The following is a 19,142-nucleotide window of genomic DNA, read 5'->3' as shown; positions in this document are numbered from 1 at the left end:
TTATACATGTATGAACATTCTGACATAGTGACATGCCAATATTAATATGTACCTAAAGTCCACATGATCGCAATAAATACTCCGATATTGAGCACTCAGTGTATTTAAATACAGCAGTATATGCAGAAATGCACAAAAATACACATTTTTAATTAAAATAATTAGATAAGAAATTGATCATATTGTATCAATTTGTATAAATTCAATAGGCTAATAGCAATTTACAAATAAGACAGAAAATAGTGAGCACTTGCATTCCCTTATCTAAAAATTGGTATTGTGATAACGAAATTCCCTCCAACTATTTCTTTCTACCTTCTTCTTCTACTCTCTCTCTCTCTCTAAAGTGGAAGTGTAATGCAGTTAAATTGAGATTTGAAGACAATATCTAAGGTGGAAGATGAGAGTGGCGGTCGTAGGAGGCGGAGTGAGTGGGCTGGTTGCGGCGTATGTGGCGGCGGAGGGCGGCGAGGAGGTGGTGCTCTATGAGAAGGAGGATTACTTAGGCGGCCATGCCAAGACCTTTGATGTTGATGCAACTTCTCTTGACCTCGGATTTATGGTTTTCAATCGAGTAAGTCATTTTCTACTCGATAATTTCTTTTTTTTTGGTATAAAATTACGTTAACATAACATAATCGAGTAGTATTTTAAACCCGTGTTTATTCTACTAACATGCTCCATCCGTTCCTCCTTAACAAACACGTTTCATTTTCTGCAGTAGCTTTGGAAAAATAATACTCCATTCTTACGCTAAAAAATAAAAAAGTCTTATCTACATTATTTTCTCTTAATTTACTTCTTCTCCATATTACTACTATTACTAATTTTCTAAAATGAATGTAGAAAATGAAACACTTATATTAACATAAAACCAATTGAGTATAATTGAAAAGGTCCTAGGAAACAATATCGGATATTGCATTATAGTGACTAGTGAGAACAAAGTTAATCATGTTGGCATGATTAGTTAGTAGTACTAGTACATTTGTGGAGTGATTGACTCTTATAATCCTTAATTTACTTAGGTTAGGAAAAAGTTCACTAGCACAGGCCTTGTGTGTTGTAATTAGCTTTTTGGATGTTCATTTACTAATTTACAATTGGAGACAATGATGTGACTTCTTCAACATTAGTTTTTTAATTTTTTATGCTAAAAGTAGATATCACAGTCATGTGGTACAAATGTCCATATCGAAACATGTTTATAGTTTTAATCAAACTGTTTTATTTTTGTTATTTTATGTAGTACATGGGTTTATGGTTTTATTTAAGGCCGATATTATATTTAGTGAAATATTTGTAAAAACAGTACTTTGCATTCAATTAATTATAAGGGGGAAATGCCAGCTAAGCAATGGGGTGGACAGTGGACTTCAGTCGTTATCATTTGCGTGTCTGTAGCTTTGTATTTTACTGTTACATATGGGCCCATAATCTTTGGGCTTTTAGGCTCTTTCTTTTTCCAAATTATCATTTTCATGTGGTCCATAGAATTTTTAACAGATATTTTTATTAAATTCGACCATTGGATTTAAGAATGTCGTAAGAGAATTTGCACTCCTTCCCCTAACATTAACTTAAACACGAGTTTCAATTAGGGTGGGTAGGTACGGTATACTTTACCGAAACCACCATACCGTAAATTCGGTATGCGAAAAAATCATACATTTATCTTACCAAAATTTTCGGTATACTTTATTTTCGGTATGGAGAATTTTCATACCGATAGCGTACCTCATTTTTGGTATGTCGTACCAAAGTTCGGTATAACATACTTTTGCGGTATACCTTACTTTCAATATCAATGAAAATTGAATATTTGAGTTTTTAGAATACTATATATATTTTATAGTAATTTAAATAATATACGGGTATTAAATACTAGTATATTTTATTCATATTATTTTATATTTCACAATAAATTTTATAATTTAAAAATATATAAAATACTTTATATATTATTATATTCATATTTTACGGTATATACCTTAAATTACGGTATATACCGAATTCGGTATGCCGCGGTATATAAAAATTCATACATTTACCTTACCGAAATATTTCGGTAAGGTATCATACCGTACCGAAAATCACGGTATACCGAAAATTCGGTATTTTTTTCGGTACGATAAGGCCGGTATTTCGGTATTTCGGCATTTCGGTATTTTTCCCCAGCCCTAGTTTCAATGTATAATTTGTATAGTAAAAGAGATAGATAAATGGTAGTGAAAATAGTGTTAGTGGAAATTGAACTCCACATCATTAGTAATGTAGTGTAGTGAAAGTAATGTGTTGTTTAACTATTCCAAAATCAGTAAATTCATACTACTTTATAGAGACAGACGAATAAGGAAATAGTTTATACTTTTCAAAGACCGAGGTAAATAATTTGGTTTATAATTATTTAATTTAATAATTGATATTAGTGTTGATTATTGAAACAATAAATAGTGCAAACACCTTATTCTAGCCAAATCTAAAAAGTAAAAAATATCCATGAGAAATTTACCCTCGTAGCATATGCACACTGTACGATTTAACCTTGCGAAAATTGTGCACTCAATTTAACTGTTAAATTGTGTAGCAAAAAGTTACACGATTTTACGACACTAACACTCTTTAAACGATTTTACGATTTTTACTTTTAAACATGCGAATCAAGAAACTTTTTTTTATTTTTAACTATGTTTAAATAACTTCATCAAGAATAATTTTGTACATGTATTATTTCCATGTTATTATGTGATACTACTATGTTATATTTTTCTTTAGCTACTCTAACATATTTACAATGAGACACAACATGACAAACAAATTAAGTTGAATTATGTAATCTCAAGTTGAATTAGATAATGTTATATGTAACCTCTTTTTGTTCGAAAAAATAAGAATTTTCAATTGCTCTCTTATAGTTCTTGAATTTTAAAATGTGCATGATGTGGAGGTAGCTGTTTTGGATCTCTGATGCCTAAAACATGATGAGTTATGATTTCACATTGTTCAAGAATTCTAGTTGATCAAGATCAACAACATTTTCATGAAACGAGTGAAATCAGCAACAGTTTATCAAGGTGAGATATTTGACAGGTTACTTATCCAAACATGATGGAATTCTTTGAGAATCTTGGAGTTGAGATGGAGCTCTCGGACATGTCCTTCTCAGTGAGCTTAGACAATGGCCGAGGCTGCGAATGGGGCAGTCGTGGTGCTCTGTCTGGATTATTTGCACAGAAGAAGAACGTGTTGAATCCCTACTTTTGGAATATGATCAGAGAAATCATCAAGTTCAAGAATGATGTGCTCGAGTAATTACTAAGCTTCACACCTCACACTTATGCTCGTGTTTTTTTGCTGATCTCCGTATGTACATATGTTCCTGAACCATTGCAGTTACCTCGAAGATCTTGAAAACAATCCAGACGTCGATAGGAATCAGACACTTGGGAGCTTCGTACAATCACGTGGTTACTCTGAGCTCTTTCAAAAGGCCTATCTTGTGAGATGATTTGAATATTTTTATGTTATTGTTATGTATGGATTTGATGGAAGCAGTTTGCTTATGTGCTATTTCAATCGTCTGACTAGATTCCAATCTGTGGCTCGATCTGGTCGTGCTCTTCCGAAGGAGTGATGAGCTTCTCTGCATATTCCATACTTTCATTTTGTCGAAACCACCATCTTCTTCAGGTATTTTCTTGTTAGACCATTTGTGCTTTCTTCCCGTTTTGGCCGACATTCGTTGAGCTAATGATGTGTTGCGCAGCTCTTTGGCCGCCCTCAGTGGCTTACTGTGAAGTGTCGTTCACGAACTTATGTCAATAAGGTAGTACTTCGACATCTCTCTCTTTTTTTTTGTTTTAAAATTATTGTTAAGCATTTATCATGGAATATGTTTATCTTATGGTGAGATTCTGAGATGAATTTGTTGCACCAGATGAAGAAAGTGCTGGAAAGTAGAGGGTGTCAAGTAAGAACCAATGCTGAAGTATGTTCGATTTCAGGAAACGATGAGGGTGAGTGCTCGATAGTCTTCTATTGATAGTTTTTCTTCGAGTTTCATGCTACTATATGAACTTCAATTTTGATGCGATTAAGAGTTTCAGGCTGCATTGTAAGGACCAAGGACGGCTCAGAAGAAGCGTATGACGGGTGCATAATTGGTGCTCATGCTCCGGATGCTCTGAAGATGTTAGGAGAGCAGGCGACGTTCGATGAACTAAGAATACTGGGTGCTTTTCAGTATGCCTATAGGTGTTCCATCGAACCTATCTTTCACCTTCTCTCTCATGCTTGATATTCTAAACCGCACATTCATTCTCTGACCTTGATGAGCAGTGACATTTACCTTCACCGCGACATAAGTCTAATGCCCAAAAACCCGGCAGCATGGAGCGCTTGGAACTTTCTTGGATCCATCAATGACAAAGTTTGTGTCACATATTGGCTCAACATTCTACAGGTCACCTTCGTCATGGAAGTTTTCCGTTGTCCCTTCTGCCGGTGCTGATGTTGAAAAAGTTGCATTTTTTCATTTTGTGTAGAACATTGAGGAGAAGGGGCTACCTTATCTAGTGACGCTCAACCCTCCTTCCACACCTCAACACACACTGCTGAAGTGGTCGACTGGCCACCCCATTCCGTCAGTTGCTGCGTCTAAAGCTTCATCTCAGCTAGATCTCATACAAGGGAAGAGAAGGATTTGGTTCTGTGGAGCGTATCAAGGTGCATGGAAAAGCCATTTTCACTAATGCACGACGCCATCTACTCCCAATATATACTTATGTTGTTTCTTTGTATTGTTCTCTCAGGCTATGGCTTTCACGAGGATGGACTAAAGGTACGTGTCGACTAAAGTACACAGCTACGTTCATAGATTTAAGATTACACATTTTAAGTGGCCAATCATAGTGTTACTCTTACTGTAAGAATATTTAGAATCCTTTTCATGTATTAATGCAACATTTTCAATTGAATTCATTAGAAGAGCTGATAATGGATTGTAAGCTTAACCTGTGTTGTAACAGGCAGGAATAAATGCTGCCAATGGCTTACTTAGAAAAAACTGTATGCTAAAGAGCAACCCCAAATACATGGTACCTACTTGGCTTGAAACGGGGGCGCGTTTTCTTGTTACTAGGTTTCTTGAACGTCTTATAGCTACAGGCAGCCTAACGTAAGTTGCAGATGTAATACTCTTTCTTCTTGTCTTTTCCATTAGTATATTCTAGAAAATGGAAAATTTCTCCAGTCATGTTTTGTTTAACCTGTTTGTAGTGTGTAACATTATAACACGTGCTGCCACAGATTATTGGAGATCGGAGGTACTATGTACACCTTCGAAGGCAGCAAGAAAGGGAGCTTCTTGAAAGTGACTTTGAGAGTTCATACTCCACAGTTTTATTGGAAGGTAGTTATCTATTTTATTTGTGTCTTGGAATACAATTTTTACATCAGAGATCGTATTCGAGTATATTCATACAGTGATGAATCATTTTATGGTTGTCTTGTTTAGGTTGCAAAAGAAGCAGATTTAGGCCTAGCTGATGCATACATTAATGGTGACTTTTCTTTTGTTGATAAGAATGAAGGTTTGCACAACCTTTTCATGGTGAGGGAATGAATCCAAATTTATCTTCAACGTTGAAGTTCTGTTCCTGGTAACAGTGGCTAACCTGAATTCCATTTTGCAGTTGTTTATCGCCAATAGAGATTTGAATACTTCAACTGCGCAGCCGAATAACAAAAGGTAATAACTTGAAACCGATTTTCTGTGTTCTTATGATGCAGTTTTTTCCAACAACTTTACGGTGAATTTGACCTTGTACAGTTGTAGAGGATGGTGGACACCGATGCTTTTCACATCAGCAGTGGCTTCTGCAAAATATTTTTTCCAGCATGTGTCGAGGCAGAACACAGTAACTCAGGCACAGCGTAATATCTCAAGGCATTATGACTTAGTAAGTGTGTACTAGAAAATCTTGTCTTCCAACTTTACTCGTACAGTCTACTTAACGCGGATCCTAAATTTGTCTGTGTTGTTTGCCAGAGCAACGAACTCTTCTTGCTCTTTCTGGACGAAACAATGACATATTCCTGTGCAATATTCAAGGTGAAGAGCTCTTCTTATCTTTTTTTCAGAAATATACACCTAATGTTGCTGATCCCTTCTAATTATATTGATAGTCTGAAGGTGAAGACCTAAAGATTGCTCAGCTCAGGAAAATTTCTCTTCTAATTGACAAGGTGACTTTTTTTAATTGCTTCAATCTAGAAAAAATGGATATTTCAAAGGTGATGTTAATTGATCATAGGCAAAGATCAGCAAGGATGGTCACATTTTGGAGATCGGGTGTGGTTGGGGAACTTTAGCAATTGAAGTCGTTAAAAGAACCGGCTGCAAATACACCGGTATCACCTTATCCGAACAGCAGCTGCAATATGCTGAACTCAAAGTAAAGGAGGCCGGCCTGCAGGTTTTAATAACTCGATCTGAAAACAGTCGAATTATTCAAGTTAAATGAAATTTCTTTACAATACATTGTGTAAAACATTGCATCAGGATCACATAAAATTCCTTCTATGTGACTACAGACAGTTGCCAAACAATGTGAAATATGACAGAATAATATCGTGGTAAGTTTCTTTTCTTCTTTTTTCTCTTATATTAATGACACTGATATTTATGACAGAATTTTGGCAAATGCAGTGAGATGTTAGAAGCTGTAGGTCACGAGTTCATGGAAGAGTTTTTCCGGTGCTGTGAATCTGTGTTGGCAATAGATGGCCTTCTCGTTCTTCAGGTCAGTCCGGTGGAGAAACCACGTGCTTACATCACTACTAGTGCCATGATTCTATTAGTTGAAGTATGTGCAATGCTGTGTTTGTCAGTTCATATCGATACCAGATGAGAGGTATGATGAATATAGGCGTAGTTCAGACTTTATCAAAGAGTATATATTCCCAGGAGGTTGCCTGCCTTCACTAAGCCGAGTAACATCAGCCATGGCTGCTGCCTCGAGATTCTGGTAATCAAAACTACAGTCCACGGTTATACCTCATTATGCACAAGGCCAAATTTAACGAGAAAAGAAGTTAACACTTCACGTTTATGCAGCGTGGAGCACCTTGAAGACTTTGGAGTCCATTACTACCAGACACTCAGATACTGGCGTGAAAACTTCCTCAAAAATGAAAGGTAAGAATCAAGAAAAAAAAATCAGCCTCAAGTGAGAAAGCCATCTTAATCCTAGACATTTTCGTTAATTCTGTGGTTCGCAGTCAAATAAAGGATCTGGGATTCAACGACAAGTTCATCCGAACTTGGGAGTATTACTTCGATTATTGTGCTGCAGGATTCAAAACCTGTACACTAGGAAACTATCAGGTTTACAAACTTATAGCTGCTGCTGTTTCCTGAATCTTTGTAGAATTTTAGCGACGACTATTGAAACTTTTTACGACCTGATGTTCTTTTCTTTCTAGATTGTGTTCAGTAGACCTGGAAATGTCGCAGCATTTGGTGATCCTTACAAGGGTGTTCCTTCTGCTTATTGACCGGAAATTTTTTCTCGTCTGCCACTATTTTTGGAGAGGTTCAAGAGTAGTTTGACATTGTCAAATTATTATCATTGTTACTATTTTTTACGTTACTCCATTTTTAAAGGAACTCAAATTGGTATGCACTGTTTTATTCGTGTAAAAGTGACAGTAAAAGAAATGGTTGAATGATTTGTTGGTTTATATGAACTGATTCTTTATCAGTCTCAAGATTTAGACTTTGTTCAGTAAAGTCAAATTTAATATGAAAAGGGAACTGTGACGGAAATATCCGTCTTGATCATGACAAAAATCCAAATATATATTGCTCAAGAAATCAGCCAGATACACAAAACTGTCAATTTGTACAGAGGTGGGAACCAGGAAGCAAATGGAAGCTCCTATAACTTCACTGTAGAACAGTAAAATATAGAGACATAATGGAGAAAGTAGTAGTGTATCTCTCATTAGTAAACATAGGCCACTTATATATACAAGTAACTAAGCTAGGCTATGTTACATAACCGATGTGGGATATAAATCATATACTATATTAACACTCCCCCTCAAGCTGGATCATATATATTGATCAAGTCCAGCTTGGTACAAAGTTCTGAGAAACGCTTCACAGGCAACGGTTTTGTGAAGATATCAGCAATCTGGTTAGACGATGAAGTGAAAGGAGTAGTAATTGTCCGATTCAAAACACACTCTCGAATGAAATGACAATCAACTTCAATATGTTTAGTCCTCTCATGAAAAACCGGATTGTTTGCAATATAGATTGCAGCTTGGTTATCACAATGCATAGGTAAAGGTTCATTGAAAGTGAATCCCAATTCTCCAAGTAGATTCTTGACTCCGATCATCTCAGTAGCAGTATGAGCCATAGCTCTATACTCGGCCTCGGCAGACGATCTCGCAACAGTATGTTGTTTCTTGCTTCGCCAAGTTACAAGGTTTCCTCCCAAGTAGGTGCAATATCCAGAAGTAGACTTTCTATCAGACTTAGAACCAGCATAATCAGCATCAGAATATCCTTCAATTTTTAGATGCCCATTCTTTTTGAATAACAATCCGTTGCCGGGAGATTTCTTGACATATTGAAGAATTCGAATAGCGGCATCCCAGTGAACTTGCTTAGGCTTATCCAGAAAACGACTGACTAAGCCAACAACAAAGGAAATATCCGGCCTTGTTACTGTCAAGTAGATAAGTTTTCCAACTAGACGTCTATACTTAGCTTTATCCTCCAAGACTTCTCCACTGTCATCCCAAACACTTGGATCAACCTCCATAGGAGTATCAACGGGCTTTGCTCCAAGTAGTCCAGTTTCTTTCAATAGATCTGTAGCATACTTTTGCTGAGATAGAGACACTCCAGAATTTCCGTGTGCAATTTCAATTCCCAAGAAATACTTAGGACGGCCCAGATCCTTGATAACAAAATGTTGCTGCAAATATTTCTTAGTTTCCTCAATTCCACGAACATCACTTCCAGATATGAGTATATCATCAACATATACAATGAAAATAACAATACCCGATGCTTGATGTCGCACAAAAACCGAATGATCAGACTTGCATTGCTTAAAACCAATAGTTCCAAGGACACTGCTGAACTTATTGAACCACGCCTTGGGACTTTGTTTAAGGCCATAAATTGCCTTTTTGAGACAACAAACTTTAGTAGCATCCTCCCCCTGAGCAACATATCCCGGAGGTTGCTCCATAAAGACCATCGGAGTCAAATCACCATACAAGAAAGCATTCTTCACATCAAGTTGATACATGGGCCACGAAAGATTAATAGCCAAAGAGAACAGAATTCGGATTGAATTCATACGAGCAGTGGGCGAGAACGTCTCAAAGTAATCAATACCATAAGTTTGCGTGTATCCTTTGGCCACAAGCCGAGCTTTGTAACAATTAATACTGCCATCAGCCAGAAATTTTATGGTAAACACCCAACGACAAGACACAATATCCACCGAATCAGGGGCATGGACCAGAACCCAAGTACCACGACTCAAGAGAGCTCGCATCTCCTCATCCATAGCGGCTCGCCATAAAGGGTGTTTGAGTGCCTCTTGGTAAGAAGTTGGAATCACTGTAGACAAAAGGCAAAGAGCAAAGGCACGAAAAGGAGCACTCAAGCGAGTAAAGGAAACATGATTAGATACGGGGTGTTTGGTGGTACAAGTACGTTTACCTTTGCGAATGGCTATGGGTAACTCATCAGAAGGAGGTGGATCTTCAGAAGCTGGAGGCGAAGATGACTGTGGCAGTGGACATGAGACTGTTGGTACTGTTTCAGGGGCTTCAGGGGTTGTTGCAGGTCGACGACGTCGTGTATAGACCTGTAAAAGAGGAGCAGAAGACATAGGAGAAACAAAAGTTTGGGCAGGTAAAGGAGTATGATATAACTGGCTGGCTGGTTGGTTTAGTTTGAGAATGAGTAAAATAAGGCTGAAACTCAAAGAAAGTAACGTCTGCAGAGATATAATGACGTTTGGTAAGAGGGTCAAAGCATCGGTATCCCTTTTTGGTTCTAGAATAACCAAGAAAAACACACTTAATAGAGCGAGGAGACAACTTATCCAACCCAGGAGTCAGATCATGAACAAAACAAGTACATCCAAAAATGCGTGGAGGAATATGATAAAGAGGTTTATCAGGATGAAGACACGAAAAAGGAATATCCCCATGCAACACACTAGATGGCATCCTGTTAATAAGGAAGCATGCAGTAAGAACAGCATCAGACCATAGATACTTAGGCACATGCATGTGAGACATAAGAGTACGCGCAACATCTAAAACATGACGATGCTTACGCTCAGCTACCCCATTTTGTTGAGAAGTGTGAGAGCAAGAGGTTTGATGAATTATACCATGAGATTCACAAAAAAATGAGATAGACTGTTGTGTGAACTCAAGAGCATTATCAGTACGAAGAACACGCAGATCAACAGAATATTGGGTCTTTATTTCATGATAAAAAGATTTTAGAACAGTAGGGACTTCACTTCTGTGTTTAAGCAAATACAACCATGACATACGGGAATAATCATTAACAAGAATTAGAAAATACTTGAAACCCCCTCTGGACTCAATCCTACTCGGACCCCAAACATCACAATGAACTAAATCAAAAATAGAAGAGCTACGAGTCTCGACTCGAGAAGGAAAGGAAGTGCGATGGTGTTTGCCCAACTCACATGACTCACAATTAAAATCAACAGACGCAACTGGAACTAAACTACGAAGACTAGCAGAAGACGGATGACCAAAACGACAATGCCACTGATATGGAGACACAGCAGCAGAGAGAGCACTAGGAGAGACAGGTGAAACATTATCCAAGTAGTACAGACCGCCACGCTCATGTCCTCCACCAACCGTCCTCTTCGTCTGCAGGTCCTGAAAGATACCATATGAAGGATAAAAAGTGACAGAACAATTGTGAGTTTTTGTTAGCTGACCAATAGATATTAAGCTGACTGAAAAATTTGGGGCAAACAAAACATTATCAAGGGTAATATGAGTAGTGGGTTTGACAACACCAGTGCCAGTTACAGGAGAATAGTTGCCATCAGCAAGACGAACAGATGGGAGAGAAGATGGAGAAAAAGATGTCAAAAGGGATTTTGTACCAGTAATATGGGTAGAGGCATCTGAATCCAACATCCAAGACTTACCAGGAGACACAGCAAACGCAGCTACAGAGGTAGAGGCATCAGTAGTAGTAGATGAAGAACTTGGCGCAGCAAACTCAATGTTATTAGCCCAATCTGGTTTGCCAAACTTCTTCCAACACTTATCAGACTCATGATTCGAACGACCACAATGATCACATAGTCGATCATGAAACCCTCGTCCTCGACCTCGGCCACGTCCCTGTCCACGGCCACGTCCACCATACGAACCTCGACCGCGAGCAGACATAGCTGAATTATCAAACGAGGTGGATTCCGTACGCCCGGTGGAGACACGAAGAACGCGAGACAACGCATTAGACAAGGTTGGGATGTCATCACTAGCCATTAAGCTATCTCGAAGTGGCTGGAGATCAGCATTAAGACCTGACAAAAATTTTGCTACCATGAATTCCTCCCATTGTTTTGCTCTTGTTGTGGCATCACAGGAAAGAGGATGATAAACTAAGATCTCATCAGCAAGGCCTTTCAAGGTAGAGAAGTAATCATTGACTGACTGAGTATCCTGAGTATGAGAGAAAAGTTTCTCATATAATTCAAATACCCGAGAAACGTTTTTGTCATTGAAGAACATCTCCCGTAGAGCATCCCACATGGCTTTGGCACTATCCAAGCACATGATATTTTGACTGATGGCTGGTTCTAGGCTATTGAGAAGCCAAGTCATGACGGAGCAGTCATCGGCACACCAAGTGTCGTAGTTGGCATCTGTAGTAGCAGGCGGGGCAGTTTGAACATGGCTTTTCTTCTTCTGTGATCACAAAAATAGGAGAAAAGCACGAGACCAAAGCATATAGTTGGAACCATTCAGCTTAATGGTGGTTCCAATTGGAGGTCTAAAATCAGACATGATAAAACGAGAGTAAATCCGATGCAGAGCAGTAGGCAAGAGTGCAAGTCAATAAAAAAGAAGTAGCGGGCAGCAGCGCAGGCAGATGATAGCGCATAGCAACGGAGTAGGAGTAGAACAGTAGCCAGATAAGGTTGCAGGCAGATAACAGTTGCAGAGCAGCGGAGCCGGAGCAGGAGCAGGAGCAGAGCAGCGGAGGCAGAAAAAAAAACCCTAATTTTCGAAACCCTAATTTTTGTTTTTTTTTTTTTTACAAAACTAGCTACGAATTCGAACCCGCTGTGATACCATGTGGAACAGTAAAATATAGAGACATATTGGAGAAAGTAGTAGTGTATCTCTCATTAGTAAACATAGGCCACATATATATACAAGTAACTAAGCTAGGCTATGTTACATAACCGATGTGGGATAGAAATCATATACTATATTAACATTCACTATATAATGACAAGCAATCATATGTTTCTAGAATACAATGCACACACTATGCTAATATTAATATGCTGTCCAGATGAGAAAATTGAGATAATATACCAATAGTCATGAGATTCCCGAAACCATGAACCCGGTGTCTTCCTTTGGTTACTCGTATACTTCAAGAAAATTGTGAGAGAATGAGGCAGGATTCCATTTTAGTTGTATGTCGGCGTTCCAGGGGTAGATCAATTCTCCACTGGAAAAAAACTGATGTCTCACAACATCACCAGAAAGTTACTGGCAGGCGATCTAATGAATCCGGTCTACATTATCCTACAGATGCAAGAATCTGATTCGTCCTCTTCTGAGTCGCTCACATCACTGCAAGGCAAAAGAATGGAACATTCATTAATGAGGAGTATGAAGAGCAACCGGTTTCCATTTGTAGCATCAATAAAGAACCCGCTGCTAATGTAAAGAAAATCTGTTTCACTTTAAATACATCGGCTTACATACACTTGAGGCTCGAGAGATATAAAATGACTAATGTGTGAAACTATTCAGTACAACCAATGGCAGATTATGATGAGCATCGTTGATCATACACCACCAAATGAAGAGCTACTGAAATTCTCTGTAAAACAAACTAAGAGCCACCAAAAATGTGTCGTATATATCCTTCCTAGCAACAAGGGTCGAGCATAGTCAATCTATAACCTTATCACGAGTGAAAGAAATAATGAAACCATGCAGTGACGGGGCTGAAGCCTCGTAACATAACAGGGACGTCAGGTCGTGTTCATTTAGCCAAAACATCAGTGATTAAAATGTTGAGCACCATAGTTGCAGAAACTCACCAATTTCTGTTGAAATCGTGCCGTGCTGTAGCATAATGATATGATTGGAAACAAAAAAGAGCACAAAATCAAGCATAGCCACCAACAAAACCATCAATTCATCCATCATCTACAGTCTATTAACTTAATGCAGTTCCATAGTCATAAATTGATCAGCATATATTGAAAAACTGAAGAACTCACCAGAATCAAATACAGCAGCATCAACAACATAAAACATCAAAAAAAATCCTAATTACCTAGGTTGAAATTCCAAGATTTCTGCAAGCTTATCCCCATTGTTATCCATCCAATGAACTTTCCTCTTAGGTTTATCCGACTTGTTCGCCAATCCACCGTTGCTCGAAGGCAACAGTGCTTTAGACTCATCACTCTCCTCAATCATAACTACCTTTGGAGACTCCAAACTATTGTTCACCTCTATCTTCACACCATTAATACTCATATCCATCAACAAATCTAAACCTCACCAAAATTTCAATTTACAGACATCGATACTAACATTCATCACCCTCAATCAAATCAAATCAAATCAAATCAAACCCCAGTCTCTAGAGCTAATCTCAGGAAACTCAACCGATTACTTCAGAAAAGTCAACGCAGAGATTGACCAAGATAGCAATCAAATTACAGAATCAGAAAACCTAAGGGGGAAGTGCATTGAAGAGATCCCGAGAAGAAGAGTAGAGCCTGATTTGGAGCAAATTATCAATAGCAGAAAACAAACTGCTTCTTCGAAGAATCAGAATTTCGACATCGATACACAGATACTCTGATAACACAGACTGATACGATTTGATGAAAACCACTTGAATTGAAATTGAAAGATTTGAAGTGTGCGTGAGAGAGAGAGAGAGAGAGAGAGAGAGAGAGGTGTTTAGTGTAGTTTGTTGGCAGCGGTGAAGGCTTTATGTGAGCGATATTTGATGATAATTAAATCATCAAAACACTGATCATTACCATATTCACGCCTTGTTCTTAATTGGCTGCTGAAAGGTCGTTAAATTGCTAGATTTGGCTGATAGATCCAACGGCTCAGATTTGACGGCCACTGGGGGGGGTTTATTTTTAGGTAATTTCGTTATCATTAATGAAGAGCCTTCTAATTTAATTTAGTACTACCACATAGATCTCACTCATAGTATTTTAATTCTGCTTTTTGTTTTCAATACATTTCCAATTTCATTCTTCAACATGCGAATATTTCGTAATAAGAGCATCCACAATAGCGGATTTTCCGGCGGACGTCCGCTATTGCGACGTTTGAGGCGGATACAGACGTCGGCGGCGGACGAGAGGTCGTCCGCGGTTGAGCGTGGATGTCTGTCGGGTCGTTTTTCGTGACATCCGCTATTGCGGTGACACGACGGACGTCTCCGATTTTTTTAAAAAAAACTCTATATATACGGCTCGTTGGATTTCATTTCATTCGCACCACTTGTATTAATGAGTTTCTCTCTCTACTCTCATTTCTTTTGAAGATAAATGGAGCACGACCGTGATTCTCCCGCCACGAGCGAGTCACAAACACTGACGATCCCCTGCGGAGGTGGGGAAACGCCGGCGGAAGTGTAGGGATGCCCGGAATGGCGGGGATGGGGGATGATGCCCCAAATGTCGGGGATGATGGGCGGGTACTATAATATGTACCCTTGAATGGGTGGGATGGTGCCCCAAATGCCTGAGCTGAGTGGAGGGATGACGGGGATGGCGGCCAGGATGATGGGGGAATGATGCCCGGAATGGCGGCCGGAATTGGGGGAATGATGCCAGGGATGCACGGGATGATGATGCCCGGTATGATGCAGGGCATGTCTGCCGCTGCGGGGGTAGCAGATTGGGGGGTCCCCTAATCACCTGGGGACAATGTGTATCGCCCCTACATGGATTTATTGTCTAACGATTCCCAGAGTACTCATCTGGAGAGTCAGTTCACCGGCATTGAGACTTTCTCTTTTGAGGAGTTGGGGATATCTCTGGCCAGGGAGTCTCCCACTGAGATACCACCAGCGGTAGGGAAGTCGAAGAAGAAGGGCAAAGGGAAGGGCAAGGACAAGGGCACTAGTGAGTCCTTGTGTGCGGGGGACGAAGGGGAGGGGGAGTAGGCCGACGAGGGAAAGAGGACCGTCTGGAGCGAGGCGGAATGCGTCGCGCTGGCAAAGGCCTGGGTCAGTATAGTCGAGGATCCCTACATCGGGGCTAACCAGACTATCGACAAAATGTGGCGGCGCATTAGCCAGAACTACATCAAATTCTACCCGCCATGTGGGAAGTCTCACATTGGAGAGCAATGCCGGAAACAGTGGGAGCGGCTGAGGAGGGCCATCAGCCTATTTGACGGCATCTACGAAAACAACATCCGCACGACAATCAGCGGCATGTGCCATGGAGGATGTGAAGAGTTTGTCCATGCACCAGTACCCCGACAAGTCGAAGAAGTTCGGCGTCTTCAAATATTGGGATGCCTATGTTGTGCTGCAGAATTCCGCCAAGTTTCGTGCGGGTGTTGAAGCTGGCTGGCCGAAGCGGACAAAGCTCAACTCCTCCGGCAAGTACAGCAGCAGTGCCGGTTCCCACGACCTCCCCGACGGCGCCGCAGAGATCCCGACCCCTCCATCGTTCTCCCGCCACCGTCGCCCGGTTGGGAAAAAGACAGCTATGCGGATGGCCAGGGGAAGCGCCAGCAGGTCCCACGAGGTCCAATCGGCAGCTCCTAGCCAGGCCAATCCCGAACTCGCCCAACTCGCGGGCATGCAGCAGCAGCAGAGCATGATAGACACCATAGAAAAGTGGTAGGAGACGACTGACCCAGTATACAAGGAGATGCTTAAGGGGTCATCGACAGTATGCGACGCGATTTGGAGCTCCCACCCCTGCCCGGGAGTGACGCCGGGACTTGCCAAGGGGACGACGAGGAGTGAGAAGGGGATCGTGTGTGTCGAAGCTTTGGGATGTATTTTTTATGAACTATGTATTTTTTTTATTTAATTATGTATGTTTTTTTTAAAAATAAAATGGTTGCATTTTCCCTGTATTCGTGTTGAAATTTTAATTCCGTAAATTGTATATTTGTGAATTTGTGAATTTTTGTTATTGTTCTTGTCCACTGGGATGTCGTTGGAGATGTCCGCTATTGTGCAGTAGGATGTCCTTATGACATGACAGTGTTGTGGAATGTCCTAATGAAGTGGCAGGAGGTGTTTTTAGGATGTCTGCTGACTTGTCCGCCGGGACATCCGTCCCTACTGCATATGCTCTAATAAATAAAAACAGAAGATAGTTGCTAAAATCATCCTAATTTGGTGTTATCTAGAAATTTAAATGTGAATATCATGAACTTAGAGTGTCCACTATGGTATAGCCGCGGCTATAGCCCCCGCCAGGGCGATCTCGGGGCGGTTATAGTGGAGGTGACGTCCGCCCCCGGGGCAGACGAGGATTGTGGGCGCGGTAGGCGGCGGACGGGCATGCGGCGACTCCGGGGCGAGGACGCGGCGACTCCGGGGAGGACGCGGCGGATAGGCGGGATTCCTATAGTGGAGCGGTGCCCGGCACGACGGTAGGCGGCGAATTTTTTTTTTTAATTCAATTTAATTCGCCTATAAATACTCCTCATTCCATTCATTATTTTCACACCATTCCAACTCTTCAACACTTAAAATTTCTCTCACTAGAATTTGTGGTCAGAAATGGACAATTTGTGGAGAGACACGTGGAATGCTCTGATTCAACAGGTGCAACACCAGGCCACCCAGGAGGATGCGGCGCACTTGGCGGAGGAGGCGGAGGCTGCGATCCCTCGTGCGATTACTCATCGGCAGACCATCCCACGAGACCACGTCGGTGCGCACCAGCGTCTAATGGCTGATTACTTTGTGGATAACCCCCGTTATCCACCCGAGATATTCCGCCGGAGATTCAGGATGTCGCTATACTATTTGGCCGATGGGATATATCCGCGGTGGCCCGTATTCGTCAAGACTGTCTACCAACCGGTTGGACCGAAGAAACAATATTTTGCGCGCAAACAAGAGGGTGCTAGGAAGGATGTTGAGCGGGCTTTTGGTGTCATCCAATCACGGTGTGCCATTATACGGTGCCCGGCACGGGTTTGGCACGAAGATGATGTCGCGAATATTATGTTAGCATGTATCATATTGCATAATATGATAATAGAAGATGAAAGATTTGCGGCAGAGCGCTGGGCACCGGAAGAGGGCGCAAGTACAAGTCACGGTGTTGCCTCCGCGCCGATCCAGATGGGCGTACCACGGAGCAATGAATATTTGATCCAACATTTTGCTGATATGCGCAGGACCACATCACATACCACACTCCATGCCGATTTGATTGAAGAAGTGTGGGCACGTAGGGGAGGTGGCGGCGCAGTGTGAACACCTTTGTAATTTGCACTAGATTAAATTTTCGTTGTATAATTTTTCCTGTACTTTAGTACGACGATAATTTAGTGTTTAATTTTAATTTCTTCACGTATAGTCGTTTTCTTCTAATTACGTATAGTTCGATAAATTTATTCATAATTACTTGAAACATTAAAATAAAAATTGATTATAAAAATTTGGGGCTGTGAACAAAAAAACTGGGGCTATGGACAAAAACTAGGGCGAGACTATTTGGATGTTTTGTTTCAGTTTCCGGCTATTGATATGATGTTTTTATGAATTTTAAATTTTCAAATAAAAATTGAACGTTTTTATGAATTTTAAATTTTCAAATAAAAATTGAACGTGCCATTGGCACCTCACCCATCTCTTCCACCTCACTCCTATCTCTCCCCATCTCTATATCTCTAGTTCGTGAAAAATAAGTGACGGTAATACATAATTTCATCCTAAAATCAATTGATGATAAAAGAAGGATATCATGAGACTTATATAGTGATTTTAGTTCTCTTTATATACAGATGTGGGATAGTTGTATCTCTTAATTTAATTGTCAATACCCTCCCTCAAACTCTTTAAGGTGAAGCTTTGAGGGATTGGACTTTTATACTAGCCCAAATTTTTAAGTCTAGATATATTGTTGGTTCAATGATTTTTTTGGTTACAGCCCAGATAATACCGCTGGATCAGCTAAATTTAACCAATAGTGGGAGACCCGCTCTGATACATGATAGAAATCTATGGATTTTATCCTAAAACTAATTGGTGATAGGATAAGGAGCTCATAAGATTTATATAGTGATTTTAGTTCTCTTTGTACACCGATATGAAATAATTATATTATACTCCCTCAGTCCCAACTAAGTTGAGTCGTATTCCCTTATGAAATGTCACAACTAAGTTGATGCATTTCCTTTTTTGACAAAAAATATCTAATCACTCTTATTTTATTCGATCACCTATTTTAGTTTCAATTGTGAGACAATCTCACTAGACATAGCCTCAATTAAAGTAGTACTCCCCCATTCCATGTTAATTGAGTCCTTTTTTTTCTAGTTTGGGAAGTTTGAAGATAATTGAGTCATTTCTATTTTTGACAAAAAATAATTCACGTTCTTACTTTATTTACTATCTACATAACACACTATTCTTAATCTGCGTGCGAAAAAAAAGCATCTCTATTAATAAGAAACAGAGGGAGTGTTAGCTCACTGAAGGAAATTTTAAGGGCACTTTTTAATCCAAAAAACAGAAAAATTAGCATGACTTTTACAACTCTATGGAAATATCGAATCTTGCTATACAAATTCTGATTCATTCCGCGAAATAAAGATTTTTGGATTACAAGAACGCA

The 19,142-nt window shown here is 40.0% G+C and overlaps 2 protein-coding genes across 3 annotated transcripts; one reads left to right on the top strand and one right to left on the bottom strand.

Annotated features, from left to right (window-relative positions):
• The first annotated feature begins 131 nt into the window (after positions 1-131).
• Positions 132-7,743, top strand: LOC121775577. 2 transcript variants are annotated; one of them, XM_042172671.1, is made up of 25 exons: positions 132-274; positions 364-574; positions 3,091-3,308; positions 3,394-3,499; positions 3,589-3,690; positions 3,767-3,826; positions 3,938-4,016; positions 4,107-4,254; positions 4,339-4,462; positions 4,545-4,725; positions 4,812-4,840; positions 5,028-5,176; positions 5,308-5,410; positions 5,516-5,611; positions 5,694-5,749; positions 5,831-5,960; positions 6,050-6,112; positions 6,187-6,246; positions 6,315-6,476; positions 6,563-6,636; positions 6,710-6,803; positions 6,892-7,028; positions 7,118-7,198; positions 7,282-7,387; positions 7,486-7,743. In XM_042172671.1, exons 2-25 carry the CDS (start codon positions 401-403, stop codon positions 7,555-7,557), a joined length of 2,604 nt encoding a protein of 867 aa, XP_042028605.1. In that variant the 5' UTR covers positions 132-274; positions 364-400; the 3' UTR covers positions 7,558-7,743. The 2 variants fall into 2 exon arrangements, with proteins under 2 accessions (XP_042028605.1, XP_042028606.1); XM_042172672.1 differs by lacking the exon at positions 132-274 and having other exon boundaries at positions 285-574.
• A 2,764-nt stretch (positions 7,744-10,507) lies between these two features.
• Positions 10,508-12,230, bottom strand: LOC121773839. Its single transcript, XM_042170756.1, has 2 exons — positions 11,241-12,230; positions 10,508-10,962 (listed from the first exon to the last, which is right to left on the bottom strand). The coding sequence occupies exons 1-2, from the start codon at positions 11,923-11,925 to the stop codon at positions 10,925-10,927; spliced, it is 723 nt and encodes a 240-aa protein (XP_042026690.1). The 5' UTR covers positions 11,926-12,230; the 3' UTR covers positions 10,508-10,924.
• Between the last annotated feature and the right edge of the window lie 6,912 nt (positions 12,231-19,142).

This window comes from Salvia splendens, chromosome 17 (genome assembly GCF_004379255.2).
Source record: "Salvia splendens isolate huo1 chromosome 17, SspV2, whole genome shotgun sequence".
Taxonomy (NCBI): domain Eukaryota; kingdom Viridiplantae; phylum Streptophyta; class Magnoliopsida; order Lamiales; family Lamiaceae; genus Salvia; species Salvia splendens.
Note: the sequence above shows the minus strand (reverse complement) of the source record. Positions and strands in the feature narration are given on the sequence as shown.